The sequence below is a fragment of the Macaca thibetana genome, chromosome 5 (genome assembly GCF_024542745.1).
Source record: "Macaca thibetana thibetana isolate TM-01 chromosome 5, ASM2454274v1, whole genome shotgun sequence".
NCBI classification, from domain to species: domain Eukaryota; kingdom Metazoa; phylum Chordata; class Mammalia; order Primates; family Cercopithecidae; genus Macaca; species Macaca thibetana.
Window position 1 is genome coordinate 106,622,493 of NC_065582.1, and position 17,669 is coordinate 106,640,161.

The 17,669-nt window shown below is 43.3% G+C and overlaps 1 protein-coding gene across 2 annotated transcripts in view; it reads left to right on the forward strand.

Moving 5' to 3' along the window:
- Positions 1-17,337, forward strand: part of PDGFRA (platelet derived growth factor receptor alpha) — a 64,433-nt gene extending 47,096 nt beyond the window's left edge. For both annotated transcript variants that reach the window (XM_050790525.1, XM_050790526.1), the window contains exons 17-23: positions 4,356-4,471; positions 4,835-4,957; positions 6,406-6,517; positions 7,775-7,874; positions 7,985-8,090; positions 9,300-9,541; positions 13,945-17,337. In XM_050790525.1, the coding sequence (XP_050646482.1) occupies positions 4,356-4,471; positions 4,835-4,957; positions 6,406-6,517; positions 7,775-7,874; positions 7,985-8,090; positions 9,300-9,541; positions 13,945-14,092 (947 nt within the window). In that variant the 3' untranslated portion in view covers positions 14,093-17,337. The remainder of the gene's footprint in view (positions 1-4,355; positions 4,472-4,834; positions 4,958-6,405; positions 6,518-7,774; positions 7,875-7,984; positions 8,091-9,299; positions 9,542-13,944) is intronic.
- The last annotated feature ends 332 nt before the right edge of the window (positions 17,338-17,669 follow it).

Genomic DNA, 17,669 nt, shown 5'->3' on the forward strand with positions numbered 1-17,669 from the left:
TCTTAAGTGAAAGGTACAATCCATTAAAAAAAGGAATTTGTTTGTTTTGCAAAGCTCAGTACACAATATTTTCCATTTCTGCAGTTCCAAGTTCCATTCACTTCTCATTGCCAAATGGGTGAACTTCCAAGCGCTTTTAAAAGATTAGCCAGTGAGAGTTATCGGAACCAGTACTTCCTCTCCCCTCCCATATTGTTAAAAATAGTTTGCATTGCTTCCCAGGCTGGGCTGGTGGAGTTGGCACAAAATGTCAGAGGAACCTGAGTCACGCTCAGGCCCAAGCCCTTTTGGCAGGCAGACCACTGCTTTCTGGCCTTCCGTGGCTATCTGAAAAAAATGTGAATGGCTAGAGCTACTCTTCACTTGCCTGAACATTTTCAAAAAGAATTGAGAACTTCTGGATTAAATTGCCTTCTTCCTCGAAAACCCTGGGACCCTTCCAGATGGGACTAACTGGGGAAAGTGGACAAGTTACAAACAAAGAAACTCAAAGCAAAGTCATTGGCACTGATCTCTAAGATGCTATCACATGTGATTGGTGTTTGATTTTATTAACAAACTATAAGCAAAGTACTACAAAGGTGGCTTTAAAAAGAAAATAAAGCAATTCCCAGAAGCTACTTTTTCATGTAGCTTGTATATGTGCTCCTTGTATTTCATCATGGAAGATTTTAGTGTGTGTTTATGTGTATGTGTGTTTTAAAGGTAGCTGAGATGATTTGCTAACTATGGTTGAAAAAAAGAAATTTAGGAGGCAAACAAAATAATTGTGTGAGATTTGTCTTTGTGGCTATCTGTGTGTGTGTTGTGTGTGTGTGTATGTGTATGTCTGTGTGTGTTTTAGGCTGTTCTTTTATTGCTATAAAGAAATCCTAGAGACTGGGTAATTTATAAGGGAAATAAGTTTAATTAGTTCATGATTCTGCGGCCTTTACAGGAATCATGATGCTGGTAGATCTGCTCGGTTTCTGGGGAGGCCTCATGAAGCTTCCAGTCATGGCAGAAGGCAAAGTGGTGCAGGCACATCACATGGCCAGAGCAAGAGCAAGCGAGACAGAGAAAGAGAGAGGCGCCACACACTTTTAAACAGTCAGATCTTACAAGGAGTCACTTACTATTTGCAAGGACAGCACCAAAAGGATGGTGCTAAATCGTTCATAAGAAATCTGTCCCCATGATCCATTCATCTCCCACCAGTCCCTACCTCCAATACTGGAGATTACAATTCAACATAAGATTTGGGCGGGGACACATATTCAAACTATATCATATTGACCCTGGACCCTCCCAAATCTCATGTCCTTCTCACATTTCAAAATACAACATCCTTCCTCAATAGTCCCCTCAAGCCTTAACTCATTCCAGCATCAACTCAAAGTCCAAAGTCTTATCTGACCAAGGCAAGTCCCTTCCACCTATGAGCCTGTAAAATAAAAAACAAGTTATTTACTTCTAAGATACAATGGGGTTATAGGCCTTGGGTCAACATTCCCATTCCCAAAGGGAGAAATCGGCCAAAAGAAAAGGGCTACAAGCCCCACAGAAGTTCAAAACTCAGCAGTGCTGAAAGCTCCAAATAAACTCCATTGACTCCGTATCCCATATCCAGAGCACACTGGTGCAAAGGGTGGAGCTCTTGGGACGGGTGGAACTCCCTGTGGCTTTACAGGGTTCAGCCCCTGCAGCTGCTCTCAGGGGCTGGTGTCAAGTGCTTGGGGTTTTTCCAGGTGCAGAGTGCAAGTTGTTGGTGGATATATTATTCATGGAGGATGGTGGCGCTCTCTTCATAGCTCCACTAGGTAGTGCCCCGGTGGAGACTCTGTGTGGGGTCTTCAACCCCACATTTCCCCTCTGCACTGACTTAGTAGAAGTTCTCTATGAGGGCTCCACTCCTGCAGCATGCTTCTGTCTGGGCACCCTGGTTTTTTTAATATATCCTCTGAAATCTAGGCAGAGGCTCCCAAGCCTCAACTTTTACACTCTGTGCACCCACAGACTAACACCACATGGGAGCTGCCAACGTTTATGGCTGTCACAAGCTGAAGCAGCAGCCCAAGCTGCACTTGGACTCCTTTGACCCATGGCTGGAGCTGGCATCACAGGGATGCAGGGAGCAGTGTGTCAAGGCTGCACAGGGCAGTGGACCCTGGGCCAGGCCTATGAAACCATTTTTCTCTCCTAGGCCTCTGGGCCTGTGATGCGAGGGGCTGCCATGAAGGTCTCTGAAATGCCTTCAAGGCCCTTTTTTCATTGTTTTGGCAATCAGCCTTTGCCTCCTTTTTAGTTATGCAAATTTCTGTAGCAAGTGGTTGCCCAGCATCCCTCTTTAATTCTCTCCCAAAAAAGCTTTTACTTTCTCTGTCACATGGCCAAGCTACAGTTTCCAACCTTTTGTGCTCTGCTTCCCTTTTATTTTTTTTATTTTTTATTTTTTTAAGAGATGGGGTCTCGCTGTGTTGTCTGGGCTAGTTCAAACTCCTGGACTCAAGCAATTCTCTCACCTCAGTCTCCCAAAGTGTTGGGATTACAGGTGTGAGCCACTGCGCCTAGCTTCTGCTTCTTTGTAAATGTAAGTTTCAACTTCAAGTCGTTTCTTTGCTTTTGCATCTGAGTGTAGGCTATTGGAAGCAGGCAGGGCATGTCTTGAATACTGCTGCTTAGAAATTTCTTCCACCAGATATCCTAGGTCATCACTCTCAAGTTCAAAATTCCACATATTCCTAGGGCATGGACATAATGTGGCCAAGTTCTTTGCTGAGGCCTAACAAGGGTGACCTTTACTCCAGTTCCCGATAAATTCTTCATTTTCATCCGAGACCTTGGCAGCCTGGATTTAATTGTCCATATCATTTTCAGCATTTTGGTCACAAGCATTTAACCAGTCTCTAAGAAGTTCCAAACTTTCCTTCATCTTCCTGTCTTTTTCTGAGCCCTCTAAACTCTTCTAATCTCTGCCTGTTACCCAGTTATCTTTACAGCAATTTCCCATTCCTTGATCCCAATTTTCTCTATTAGGCTGTTTTTGCATTGCTATAGAGAAATACCTGAGACTGAGTAATTTATAAAGAAAAGAGGTTTCATTGGCACATGATTCTGCAGGCTATACAGGCATTTGCTTCTGGGGAGGCCTCAGGAAGCTTCCAATCATGGTGGAAGGTAAAGGGGGAGCAGGCATATCACATGGCCAGAGCAGGAGCAAATAGAGAGAGAGAGTGAGAGAGAGGGGGAGAGAGAGAGAGAGAGAGAGAGAGAGAGAGAGAGAGAGAGAGAGAGAGAGAGAGGTGCCACACAGTTTTAAACAGGCAGATCGTGCAAAAAGTCACTCACTTTTGCAAGGATATCACCAAGGGGATGGTGCTAAACCATTCATGAGAAATTCACCCCTGTGATCCAGTCACCTCCCACCAGGCCCCACCTCCAATACTGGGGATTACACTTCAACATGAGATTTGGGTGGGGAAACATATCCAAACTATATCATTTTGTGTGTGTGTGTATAATTTTTAAACCAGATATGTGTTTCTGCATATCTCCTTCTTTCCTTCCTTCCTTCCTTCCTTCCTTCTTGCCTTCCTTCCTTCCTTCCTTCCTTCCTTCCTTCCTTCCCCTCCCTTCCTTCTCTTCTTTCCTTCTTTCTTCCTTCTCCTTCCTTTCCTTCGTTCCTCCCTCCTACCCTCTCTCTCTCTTTCTTTCTTTCTTTCTTTCTTTCTTTTCTTTCTTTTCTTTCTTTCTTTCTTTCTTTCTTTCTTTCTTTCTTTCTTTCTTTCTTTCTTTCTTTCTTTCTTTCTTTCTTTCTTTTCTTTCTTTCTTTCTTTTTCTTTCCTTTCTTTTCTTTTCTTTCTTTTCTTTCTTTCTCTTTCTTTCTCTTTCTTTTCTTTCTTTTTTCTTGACAGAGTCTCACTCTGTCACCCAGGCTGGAGTGCAGTGGTGTGATCTTGGCTGACTGCAACTCACTGCAACCTCCTCCTCCCTGGTTCAAGCAATTCCCCTGCCTCAGCCTCTCTAGTAGCTGGGATTACAGGTACATGCCACCATGCCTAGCTACTTTTTTTGTATTATTAGCAGAGACAGAGTTTCACCACGTAGGCCAGACTGGTCTCGAACTTCTGACCTCAGGCAATCCACCCTCCTCGGCCTCCAAAAGTGCTGGGATTATAGGCATGAGCCACCATGCCTGGCCTATATATCTATTTTCTAAGATAGAACCTTCGCATAGTGATATTCACCTGTGAGATCTAAACATTCTACAAGAAAATTAAGAAAATACTTTTGGATGTGTTCTTTGGGCATGCCTCTGCAACCTGATGACTTCCTGCTGCCTGCCAGCACCAATACATTTAATTTCTTTTCTGCAGACTCAGAAGTCAAAAACCTCCTTTCAGATGATAACTCAGAAGGCCTTACTTTGTTGGATTTGTTGAGCTTCACCTATCAAGTTGCCCGAGGAATGGAGTTTTTGGCTTCAAAAAATGTAAGTTCAAGGAACAGAGACCTTTTCAGACCCAGCCACAGATTTCAGAGTGAGTGGAGTATGGAAGGAGATGCTAGGAGATAGATCTTGGAAAGGCCATTAATAACAGGGGCCTCTTACTTACCTGTCTCTCTCCTTCATCCCCTACACAGGGCAGGGAGTCCGAAATCAGACATCTACTCTTCTCTAGAGCTTTCTGTTGGGAGTGGGTGGAGTGAGAACCTGGGAGAAGGCCAGCCCTTTATATCCAGGCAGGCAGCTCCAAGTACCACCATGGATCGGGGATTGGCCAGTCTTGCAGGGGTGATGCTGGTTCAGCCACAGATGGCTTGACCCTGAGTCATTTCTTCCTTTTCCGTGCAGTGTGTCCACCGGGATCTGGCTGCTCGCAACGTCCTCCTGGCACAAGGAAAAATTGTGAAGATCTGTGACTTTGGCCTGGCCAGAGACATCATGCATGATTCGAACTATGTGTCGAAAGGCAGTGTACGTCCTCACTTCCCTCAGTGGGCATGCTCACCGTCCTTCACTTTAATCTCTGAAGTCAGGTGTTGCTTCTAGAGATTCGGTGCCTGTTTTTTAAAACATCAGTACACTACAAGGGGTCAGTACACAGCCTCGACAGCAGATTGCCCAGGTGTGAGTGCCAGCTCCACCACTTACTTGATTTGGATTCGGGGCTAGATACTTGACTGTTCTGCCCCTCTATCTCCCTGACTGTAGTGGGAGGTGATAATAGTACCTATTTGCTGAGTTGCTATGGGGATTAAATCAATGAATTCATGTAAAGTGCTTAGGACAGTGCCTGGCATATAGAAACAACATTCAATAACTGTTAGCTATTTTATTTATTTATTTTCTATTTTTTTTTTTTTTTTTTGGAGACAGAGTCTCACTCTGTCACCCAGGCTGGAGAACAGTGGCGCAATCTTGGCTCACTGCAAACTTCTGCCTCCCAGGTTGAAGCGATTCTCCTGCCTCAGCCTCCTGAGTAGCTGGGATTACAGGCATGCACCACCATGCTCAGCTAATTTTTGTATTTTTAGTAGAGACAGGGTTTTGCCATGTTTGCCAGGCTGGTCTCGAACTCCTGGCCTCAAGTGATCTGCCTGCCTCAGCTTCCCAAAGTGTTGGGATGACAGGTGTGAGCCACTGCACCTGACAAGTGTTAGCTATTAATATGTCAATTCCGTGTATGCATGGACAAGCATGCATTCCCAAGAATGATGTCTCTATATTTTAAGCTTTTATCAGATTTTCAAAAGCCATCTGTGACCCCTAAAATATTGAAACCATTTGGGTTTATATATCTTGGAGGCACAGTTTCCTTAAAGATATTCATTTTGTTGTCTACTTGGACCACTCTCCCCATTCCTTCCGCTTCTCAGCAGATGACACAGCTCCCTGTAGGGATACATCTGCTCCCTGTAGGTACAATTCCAAATCACCTCAGTGCACTGGACGTGAGACAGCTCATGGCAGCTGCTGCTTCCACCTAGGGAAAGACATGGCCTGCATCCATGCTGTGTGTGATTCATGTACTCATGTGGCCATGATAGCTGTAATCGGCTCATAGATCACTGGATCTGTTCTTAATTTTGTTCCCAGGAATATCTAAATAGAGGAAACAGGTCCCTTCAGGGCTTACACCTTTTGGGTGAAAATTCAGGATTAGTGTTTTTGGATATTATTCCTTTGGCGGACATAAAAGGCAATATTGATCATTCATCATTCATCTAGTATTTGTTGAACACCTACTATGTGCTAGGCACTGAGAGTTCAGCAATGAACAAAACACATATAAGAGACACTCAAATGGGACAAGATAATTAGCACAAGTTATTAAGAGCCCAAAGGGAACCCTTTTCCATTTCCACTGCTGTAGATCATCAGTGAGTAGACATGGGTTTAACTCTCTCCCTCCTTCCTTGCAGACCTTTCTGCCCGTGAAGTGGATGGCTCCTGAGAGCATCTTTGACAACCTCTACACCACACTGAGTGATGTCTGGTCTTACGGCATTCTGCTCTGGGAGATCTTTTCCCTTGGTATGGGCCTGACATTGCTGCTTGTTTGGGCTGTTCTGAAACACCACTGGAAGGAAAATGTGTTCTTTCAAGCCCCAGCATGTATACAGTGTTAAGATAACCTGGTGTGAGGCCAATACCCTTCAGCTGCCTCATACCACACGTTGTGCCTTATTGTGTCTGAGATAGGCCCATGAAGGTGGAAATGGGGTCTTTGTTGGGGGTTGCATCTCACTCCTGACCTCTGCCCCTCCTCTCCTTTGGGCTATGCCAGAGTGACTTCCTCCCATTGGAAGTGGTCCCAATGATATTTGCATCCCAGCTGCTTTTTCATTTTGGGCTTTGGGTCACATGGGTACACCCTTGGAGAGTGGGCCCTCTGTCACCTGGTGGTGATTGATGATTAAGTGAAAAGGGATATGTGGAGGGAAGGGCAGGGCTCTCATTCCTGGTTGTCATTGGCCAGTCTTGACAACCCAGGTGGTGAACAACCCAGGTGCCCTGGGCTGCCCGGTGAGGTCCCTAAGAGAAGGATCAGCCATAACCCTGACATCTGGATGGTTCATCTGGGGAGATGAGACTTACACACTTAGGATAAACAGTGTGGTACTGATTTAAAATTGCAATTCGAATCTTGAGTAAAGAGAAAGGAGTCCTGGAATAGTGTGGGAAGGCTTCAGAGAGGGAACTTAACTTGACCTGCCTTGGCTTTGAATATGTGAAATGTTTCATGGATTTATCTGTGATCAGGATGTAATAGGAAAGTGTGTCTTCCTGCCCCATCTCCCTTTTCATCCTAGTTCTCCCTCCATGGATGATCACAATGGATCATCCCCCAGTGGTTTAATGGAGTCTCGTACTCCCTTAAAAGCAGAGAGGCCCCCACTTTGATTTTTGCTTTAGCGATTTGAACATACCTGGTGAAAAAGACTCTCTGAGTTTTAATGATTCAGAATTTCTCCTTGCTTTTCTAGTTCATTTTGTCTGTGTTGATCCAATAGTCATACACATTGAAAAACACTTGAATGCTTGTTTCTAAAGATGTAGAATTTTTTTGATGGTACTTGGACTTGACCAACCTGCAGTCCTAATTAAATTTAAGATTTGAGCTGGTCTCTGAAGTCAAGGAGATGATGACACTGAATTTTCTTGAAAAAAAAAAACAGTGTTTCAAGGCTATAGGATCTGAAAGGTGTTCTAACGGTGTTCTATCATGCCAAGTGTTTCAACAATGCACTGAGCATTTGTTAGTCCTGGTGTTTATTGTTTGGCTTGTAGGTGGTACTCCTTACCCTGGCATGATGGTGGATTCTACTTTCTACAATAAGATCAAGAGTGGGTACCGGATGGCCAAGCCTGACCATGCTACCAGTGAAGTGTGAGCTTCTTCCCCATCCCGGGGGCCTGTGTTCACACTCTGTGGGTCTAGGGGGAGGGAGGGGCCCTGAGACTTCCCCCATGTGCCCACTCTTGAGTTCTGTCCCTCAGCTACGAGATCATGGTGAAATGCTGGAACAGTGAGCCAGAGAAGAGACCCTCCTTTTACCACCTGAGTGAGATTGTGGAGAATCTGCTGCCTGGACAATATAAAAAGGTGTGTTTGGATCTGTGGGTGGAAAGGTCTGGATAAAGCTGAAAGTTATACCAGTGAGCTGTGCTGTTTGGCATTTCTAGAGGAGCATTTTCAAGAGAGGCAAAAGATGGTGTGATCCAGTTGCTGGGCTTCATGGCGGTGCTCCACACGACCCTAGTAGCAATGATGAATGAAAACCCTCTCCTTCCTGCGGGCCTTTCCTTTCATCTTAAATGTGCAGCACCTACTCTTCTCCAGATGTTTGAGTATCAGAAGTTAGTGTGCAGTTAGAAGACTCAGGGAATCCATGGCCATTACATCGCTAATTTGAATGCACTTAAATCCATGCAAAATTGGCTTTTACCAGCTAACTGGAAAGAAGAACCTCAGCTGTTATCTGTGGCACCAGCTGGTTTTTGTGGAATAGGAAGCATTGTTCAGAGGAACAAATGTAATTTCATGGAACCAAGCACGATATGTAAATGAATAAAACAACTTTCTGCTGAGGTGTTGAGAGGAAAACTCAGACATAACCTCAGTTTCTTAGATTCAGATTAGTCCCTGTGTAGACTTTTTATACTTATCATTGTTCTTCATTTTTCTCAAGGAGGAACAGCATTAGGAGATTGTGTGCTAAACTGCAAATTAAACACTTCTGTCTGTTAATTATCTCACTGCCCACTACAGCTTTCACAGTTGAGGCAGTGAGGCAGTGAGGCAGTGAGGCAGGAGGCAGCAGGAAATTAACCCTCAGTTGGTCAAAGAGACTGATTGGTGGAAATGTGTTGGTGGGAAGAGATTGAAGCTATTGTTGAAAATAGGGTCTGTTCACATCCAATGTTAGACCTCTCCAATGTTTAAGGATCATGAAGGCTTTGGGTATTATCCCCCCAATAGAAGTCCTCACTGCCTCTCTGTGGGACCCATCCAAGCCCTGGAAAGGCAATGTGATGAGGACCAGAAGGGTTCTCGGTTGTAGCTACTGACTTGGAGAAGGGGCCACTGGTATCTTAGCACCTACTGGCAGAAGCTCTTTACCGTTGGTGGCCACTTCTTCATGTTCTACGTCTCTGGGGATAGTTGACATGACTCTCCTTCAACTAAGTCCCACATCTTCTAGATAGTTTGGAAATATGTACAGTTAAATAATAGTAAGTTCTGAGTGTCTCTATTCATTTTTGAGGTTTGGTCATTAAAACTTGATTAAATATGTTCAATGAATGTTTATAGAGTTATGAAAAAATTCACCTGGACTTCCTGAAGAGTGACCATCCTGCTGTGGCACGCATGCGTGTGGACTCAGACAATGCGTACATTGGTGTCACCTACAAAAATGAGGAAGACAAGCTGAAGGACTGGGAGGGTGGTCTGGATGAGCAGAGACTGAGCGCTGACAGCGGCTACATCATTCCTCTGCCTGACATTGACCCTGTCCCTGAGGAGGAGGACCTGGGCAAGAGGAACAGACACAGGTAGCTGTGGGGGCAGCGTCAGTGTCTCACCTTTCCCCTCCCCCACAGGCCATGAAGGAGAGGACCTGATAATGGTGCACTCCTGGGTAGTAAATCTGTACTTGGGGGCAAGTTGCAGAATCCTCAGGAGGTCGGTGTGGTTTTGAAAATGCTTCCCAGATGATTCTAATATATTCCCCCTGGGGCTGGGAGAGGGGTGTGCATGTTGTGGGGAGAGGGTCATGCTTCTCTGGTGGAGAATCTTTGAGCTAAGTTCTCAGGTAATTTGATCAAATTGATACAGAACTGTGATTATTGAGATCATATAAGCCTCTCCTGCCATTGTCTTAAATAGTCATTGAACTAGGGAAAAAGTGGAGAGAGGCGGGACTGGGTCCTTTGATGCTATACCCTACCTGTGAATTGGAATCACCTGCAGAGATTTAAAAACTATTGATATACAAGCCTCACCCAAAACAACAAATTAGAATCCCTGGGGGTGGTGGCCAACTGCTCCCTGGCTAATTTGATTCTTCTTTCTTTTAAATTTTATACTCTGGAAGATTTCTAACATGTGCACAATTCACATAGTATAGTGAGCTGTTCAGTATCCATCACCCAGTTTCAATGACTATGCACTCTGCCAGCCTGGATGCATGCATGGCCATGTCTGTCTCTCCTCAGCCTCCTCTGGATTGTTTGGAAGCAAATCCTAGACACCATATCATTTCACCCATAAATATTCTAGTGTGTGTCTCTTAAAGATAAGGGCTCTATTTTAAAGAATAGCAACAGTTATTAAAAAGTTATTAAAAATAACTACAATGCCATTATCTCACCCAAAACAGGGACAATAAATCGTTAAGGCATCAGACAGCCAGTTAAAGTTCAAATTATCTCACAAATATTATCGTACTCCATTAAAAAGTGGGCAGAGGACATGAGCAGACACTTTTCAAAAGAAGACATACATGCAGCCAACAAGTATACGAAAAAATGCTCAACATCACTGATCACTAGAGAAATGCAAATCAGAACCATGATGAGATACCATCTCACACCAGTCAGAATGGTTATTATTAAAAAGTCAAAAAATAACAGATGCTGGTGAAGTTGTGGAGAAAAGGGGATGCTTATACACTGCTCTCTGGAGTGCAGATTTCTCAAAGAACTTTTTTTTTTTTTTTTTTTGAGATGGAGTCAAAGAACTTTTTTTTTTTTTTTTTTTTTTTTTTTGAGATGGAGTCTTGCTTTGTCACCCAGGCTGGAGTGGATTGGTGAGATCTCCGCTCACTGCAAGCTCCACCTCCCGGGTTCACACCATTCTCCTGCCTCAGCCTCCCGAGTAGCTGGAACTACAGGTGCCTGCTACCACGCCTGGCTAATTTTTTGTATTTTTAGTAGAGACGGGGTTTCACCGTGTTGGCCAGGATGGTCTGGATCTCCTGACCTTGTGATCCACCTGCCTTGGCCTCCCAAAGTGCTGGGATTACAGGCTTGAGCTACTGCGTCCGGCCTCAAAGAACTTTTAGCAGAATTACCTTTCGACGCAGCAATCCCATTATTGGGTGTATAACCAAAGGAATATAAATCATTCTACCATAAAGACATGCATACATATGTTCAGTGCAACACTGTTCACAATAGCAAAGACATGTAATTATCCTAAATGCCCATTGACAGTAGATTAGATAAAGAACATCTGGCACATATACACCATGGGATACTGTGCATCGATGAAAAAGAACAAGATCTGAGATACCATCTCCCACCAGTCAGAATGACTATTATTTAAAAGTCAAAAATCAACCAATGGTGGTGAGGTTGTGGAGAAAAAGAAACACTTTTACAATGTTAGTTGGAGTGTAAATTAGTTCAACCACTGTGGAACACAGTGTGGCAATTCCCCCAAAGACCTAGAGGCAGAAATACTATTTGACCCATCAATCCCGTTACTGGGTATATACCCAGAGGTGACAGAGGTATATAAATCATTCTATTACAAGGACACGTGCACGTATATGTTCACTGCTGCACTGTTCACAATAGCAAAATCGTGGAATCAACCTAATGCCCATCAATGATAGACTGGGTAAAGAAAATATGGTACATATACACCATGGAACACTATGCAGTCATAAAAAGGAATGAGATCATGTCCTTTGCAGATGGAGCTGGAAGCCGTTATCCTCAGCAAACTAATACAGGAACAGAAAACCAAACACCGCATGTTCTCGCTTATCAGTGGGAGCTGAACAATGAGGACACATGGACACATGGAGGGAAACAACACACACTGGGGCCTTTCAGGGGTTGGGGGTTAGGTGGAGCATCAGGAAGAATAGCTAAAGGATGGGTGATGGGATGATCTGTGCAGCAAACCACCATGACACATGTTTACCTATGTAACAAACCTGCACAAACTGCACATGTACTCTTGAACTTAAGAAGTGGAAAATACAAAAATGAAATAAAAAAAAGAACAAGATCATGTCCTTTGCAGCAACATGTACGGAGCCGGAGGTCATTATCCTGATTACATCCTTGTAGTGTCCTTCTCAGGTGCTTCTGTCCTCTCTATGTGTTGCAAACTGGTAGTTAGTCTAGGAACTTAACCTGACTCAGGATAGATCTTTGGCAAACATGCTTCAAAGATGGTTCTGTGTGCTTCTGTCAGGAGGTTTGCACTGTCCAGTTGTCTGCCTTTTGTAACATTAGCAGTCATTGGATGATCATTACCTAGATTTTCTTTCTTTCTTTTTTTTTTTTTTTTTTTTTTGAGAATCTCGCTCTGTCACCCAGGCTGGAGTACAGTGGTGCAATCTCGGCTGACTGCAACTTCTGCCTCCTGGGTTCAAGCCATTCTTGTACCTCCGCCTCCTAAGTAGCTGGGATTACAGGCACATGCCACCATGCCCAGCTACTTTTTGTATTTTTAGTAGAGATGGGGTTTCACCATGTTGGCCAGGCTAGTTGTGAACTCCTGACCTCAAGAGATCCACTGGCCTCGGCCTCCCAAAGTGCTAGCATTATAGGCATGAACCACCTCGCCTGGCCTAGATTCTTTAACTCAGCACCAAGGTGGAGCTAATGCCCAGGCAGGACTGAGAATCACTAGTTCACGTGGTTGGATGGAGGAGACTATGCCCCAGTTCTCTGCTCTCTTTGCATGGCCCTTGGACAGAGGTAGGAGAAGGTGATGATAGTGGCCCCTCGTTCAAGGTCCAAGTTGCTTGTGTGTGTGTGTGTTTTTCCCTCTTCTTTCCCATAAGAGCATTATTTTGAAGGCTTATGACTATGACCTTTGTTAACCAATTTAGGTATAATATGTAGACAGCCCTTGTTTATTTGTATGAACTGGGTAATTTTAAAAGTATGGCTTTTCTATTTTGTTTTAGAATATGTTATGTGATTTGAAGATGGGACAAAGTGGCCTATCAGTCTTTGGTTTTTTATTATGCTTTGCTCAGGCCAGTTTTTATAATGTGTTTATATCCCTTGAGCAAACGGTGTTCCTCCAAGTTTTAGGGGTCCGTGGTGGAACTTCACAGGGGTCGGGGAAGGCTGAGCAGGGAATCTAGGGCTCTCTGTCTCAGATCTTTTCTCAATTTGGTTACTTTGTATTTGTGGGCTCCGAATAATATTTGAGTTGTAAGAGGGTTCTGCTTTTATATAAAGTTAGAAAGTCACATTGAAATAAATAACATGAGAAAGGTGCCCAGAAATTTTCTAGGGCTACACCAGGCTGAGCTGCAGAATTTGACACACCAGGAATTGAACTTTCCCAGTTGAAGTTCAAGTTCAAGTTAAGTAACTTGTGTAGCATCACACAGCTAGTAAGTGGGGGGACCATTCCAGACCTAAGGCTTTCTGACTCCAGAACTCCCCTTTCAGCCACTGCTCCAGTACGTAAGGAGCCATCACCTGGGCCTTCAAGATGGGATGGGGGCTGCGGGCATTGGATGTCAAGAGAGAGGGGAAGAGGGCATTCCAGGCAAGTGGCATGAGATCCTGAGAACACAGTTTGGATGCCCAGGAGGCTTCCGGGAGAGCACCTGATGGGCCTGGCTGCGGCTTGCAGCTGACTTCACCCCCTGCTCTACCTTCCCGGGCCTTTGGATCAGGCATTGCTTATTTTCTCTTCCATTAGGATTGAGTAGGGCAAGTAGAAAATTGTTGCAGCTTGTCAGCAACTTTGATGAAAGACCTGGCAGAAAAGCAGGAAAGCTGAAGTGTAAAAATGACGGGTGGACCTTGGTTTTCTATGTGGCCTACCACAGCATGTCAGGCCTGGGGGCAGAATCTTGCCATACCGTACAGCCCAGATCTGAATGCCAAAGGCTTTCCTTTGTCTCTAGGGGGCCACAGTCTAGTTCTAGTTCTTTGCAGGAGTTGTAATCTTTGCTCTTCTCTCCCTCCTCCAGCTCGCAGACCTCTGAAGAGAGTGCCATTGAGACGGGTTCCAGCAGTTCCACCTTCATCAAGAGAGAGGACGAGACCATTGAAGACATCGACATGATGGACGACATCGGCATAGACTCTTCAGACCTGGTGGAAGACAGCTTCCTGTAACTGGCAGATTCGAGGGGTTCCTTCCACTTCTGGGGCCACCTCTGGATCCCGTTCAGAAAACCACTTTATTGCAATGCGGAGGTTGAGAGGAGGACTTGGTTGATGTCTAAAGAGAAGTTCCCAGCCAAGGGCCTCAGGGGGCTTTCTAAATATGAATGAATGGGATATTTTGAAATGAACTTTTTCAGTAGCATCTCAGCGGTGTGTGAAGTTTGGAGATAGATGGACAGGGGAATAATAGGCCACGGAAGGTGAACTTTGTGCTTCAAGAACATTGGTGAGAGTCCAATGGACACAATTTATACTGCGACAAAACTTCAGCATTGTAATTATGTAAATAACTCTAACCAAGGCTATGTTTAGATTGTATTAACTATCTTCTTTGGACTTCTGAAGAGACCACTCAATCCATCCATGTACTTCCCTCTTGAAACCTGATATCAGCTGCTGTTGAACTTTTTAAAGAAGTGCATGAAAAACCACTTTTGAACCTTAAAGGGTACTGGTACTATAACATTTTGCTATTTTTTTTAGTGTTAAAGAGATAAAGAATAACAATTAACCAACTATGTTTAATAGATTTGGGGCATTTAGAAGCCTGGCAACTCATTTTCATATTGTAATCTACATTTATAATAATACTACTGTTATCAGTAATGCTAAATGTGTAATATGTAACATGATTTCCCTCCAGAGAAAGCACAATTTAAAACAATCCTTACTAAGTAGGTGACAAGTTTGACAGTTTTTGACATTTATATTAAATAACATGTTTCTCTATAAAGTATGGTAATAGCTGTAGTGAATTAAATTTAGTTGAGCATAGAGAACAAAGTAAAAGTAGTATTGTCCAGGAAGTCAGAATTTTTAACTGTACTGAATAGGTTCCCCAATCCATTGTATTAAAAACAATTAACTGCCCTCTGAAATAATGGGATTAGAAGCAAACAAAACTCTTTTTTTTTTTTTTTTTTTTTTTTTTTTGAGACAGAGTCTTGCTCAGTCACCCAGGCTGGAGTGCGGTGTCGCGATCTTGGCTCACTGCAAGCTCCGCCTCCCGGGATTCACGCCATTCTCCTGCCTCAACCTCCCAAGTAGCTGGGACTACAGGCGTCCGCCACCACGCCCAGCTAATTTTTTTCTATTTTTAGTAGAGACGGGGTTTCACCATGTTAGCCAGGATGGTCTTGATCTCCTGACCTCGTGATCCACCCATCTCGGCCTCCCAAAGTGCTGGGATTACAGGAAACAAGACTCTTAAGTCTTAAAAGTTCTCAATGTAGAGGCATAAACCTGTGCTGAACATAACTTCTCATGTATATTACCCAATGGAAAATATAATGATCAGCAAAAAGACTGGATTTGCAGACGTTTTTTGTTTTTTCTTTATGCCTGGTGAAAGCTTTGATGACCCCAATATATGCATTTTTTGAATCTATGAACCTGAAAAGGGTCAGAAGGATGCCCAGACATCAGCCTCCTTCTTTCACCCCTTACCCTAAAGAGAAAGAGTTTGAAACTCGAGACCATAAAGGTATTCTTTAGTGGAGGCTGGATGTGCATTAGCCTGGATCCTCAGTTCTCAAATGTGCATGGCAGCCGGGATGACTGGATCCTGGGTTTCCATCCCTGAGATTCTGAAGTATGAAGTCTGAGGGAAACCAGAATCTGTATTTTTCTAAACTCCCTGGCTGTTCTGATCTGCCAGTTTTCAGAAACACTGACTTAGGTTTCAGGAAGTTGCCATGGGAAACAAATAATTTGAACTTTGGAACAGGGTTGGAATTCAACCATGCAGGAAGCCTACTATTTAAATCCTTGGCTTCAGGTTAGTGACATTTAATGCCATCTAGCTAGCAATTGCGATCTTAATTTAACTTTCCAGTCTTAGCTGAGGCTGAGAAAGCTAAAGTTTGGTTTTGACAGGTTTTCCAAAAGTAAAGATGCTACTTCCTACCGTATGGGGGAGATGAACTTGCCCCGTCTCCCATCTTCTGCCTCCCACTCCATTCCCCGCCAAGGAAAGGCATGTACAACAATTATGCAATTCAGTGTTCCAAGTCTCTGTGTAACCAGCTCAGTGTTTTGGTGGAAAAAACATTTTAAGTTTTACTGATAATTTGAGGTTAGATGGGAGGATCAATTGTCACATCTATCCACACTGTCAAACAGGTTGGTGTGAGTTCATTGGCATTCTTTGCAATACTGCTTAATTGCTGATACCATATGAATGAAACATGGGCTGTGATTACTGCAATCACTGTATGTGCTATTGGCAGGTGATGTTTTGGAAGATGTAGAAGCAATAACAAAGTACTTGACTACCTACTGGTGTAATCTCAATGCAAGTCCCAACTTTCTTATCCACCTATTTCATAGTAAGTGCCAAGACTGAGCCAGATTGGCCAATTAAAAACGAAAACCTGACTAGGTTCTGTAGAGCCAATTAGACTTGAAATACATTTGTGTTTCTAGAATCACAGCTCAAGCATTCTGTTTATCGCTCACTCTCCCTTGTACAGCCTTATTTTGTTGGTGCTTTGCATTTTGATATTGCCGTGAGCCTTGCATGACATCATGAGACCGGATGAAACTTCTCAGTCCAGCAGTTTCCAGTCCTAACAAATGCTCCCACCTGAATTTGTATATGACTGCATTTTTGTGTGTGTGTGTTTTCAACAAATTCCAGATTTGTTTCCTTTTTGGCCCCCTGCAAAGTCTCCAGAAGAAAATTTGCCAATCTTTCCTACTTTCTATTTTTATGATGACAATCAAAGCTGGCCTGAGAAACACAATTTGTGACTTTTTAAATGATCAGTGATGTCCTTAAAATGTGGTCTGCCAATCTGTACAAAATGGTCCTATTTTTGTGAAGAGGGACGTAAGATAAAATGATGTTATACATCAATATGTATATATGTATTTCTATATAGACTTGGAGAATACTGCCAAAACATTTATGACAAGCTGTATCACTGCCTTTGTTTATATTTTTTTAACTGTGATAATCCCCACAGGCACATTAACTGTTGCACTTTTGAATGTCCAAAATTTATATTTTAGAAATAAAGAGAAAGATACTTACATGTTCCCAAAACAACAGTGTGGTGAATGTGTGAGAAGAACTAACTTGATAGGGCCTACCAATACAAAATGTATTATGAATGCCCCTGTTCATGTTTTTGTTTTAAAACGTGTAAATGAAGATCTTTATATTTCAATAAATGATATATAATTTAAAGTTATGCTAAGGTTCCAGCATTTTTGTTTTTAGTTTAATCATAAGAATTAAAGCAATCCTGTTCAATTTACTTTCTTAGCAACATTTGTAGGACTCTATATTAGGCCTTTTTTTTTTTTTTTTTTTTCTGAGATGGAGTTTTGCTCTTTTCATCTAGGCTGGAGTGCAGTGGTGCAATCTCAGGTCACTGCAACTTCTGCCTCCTGAGTTTAAGCAGTTCTCCTGCCTCAGCCTCCCCAGTAGCTGGTATTATAGGTGCCTGCCACCATGACCGGCTTATTTTTGTATTTTTAGTAGGGACGAGGTTTCATCATGTTGGCCAGGCTGGTCTCAAAC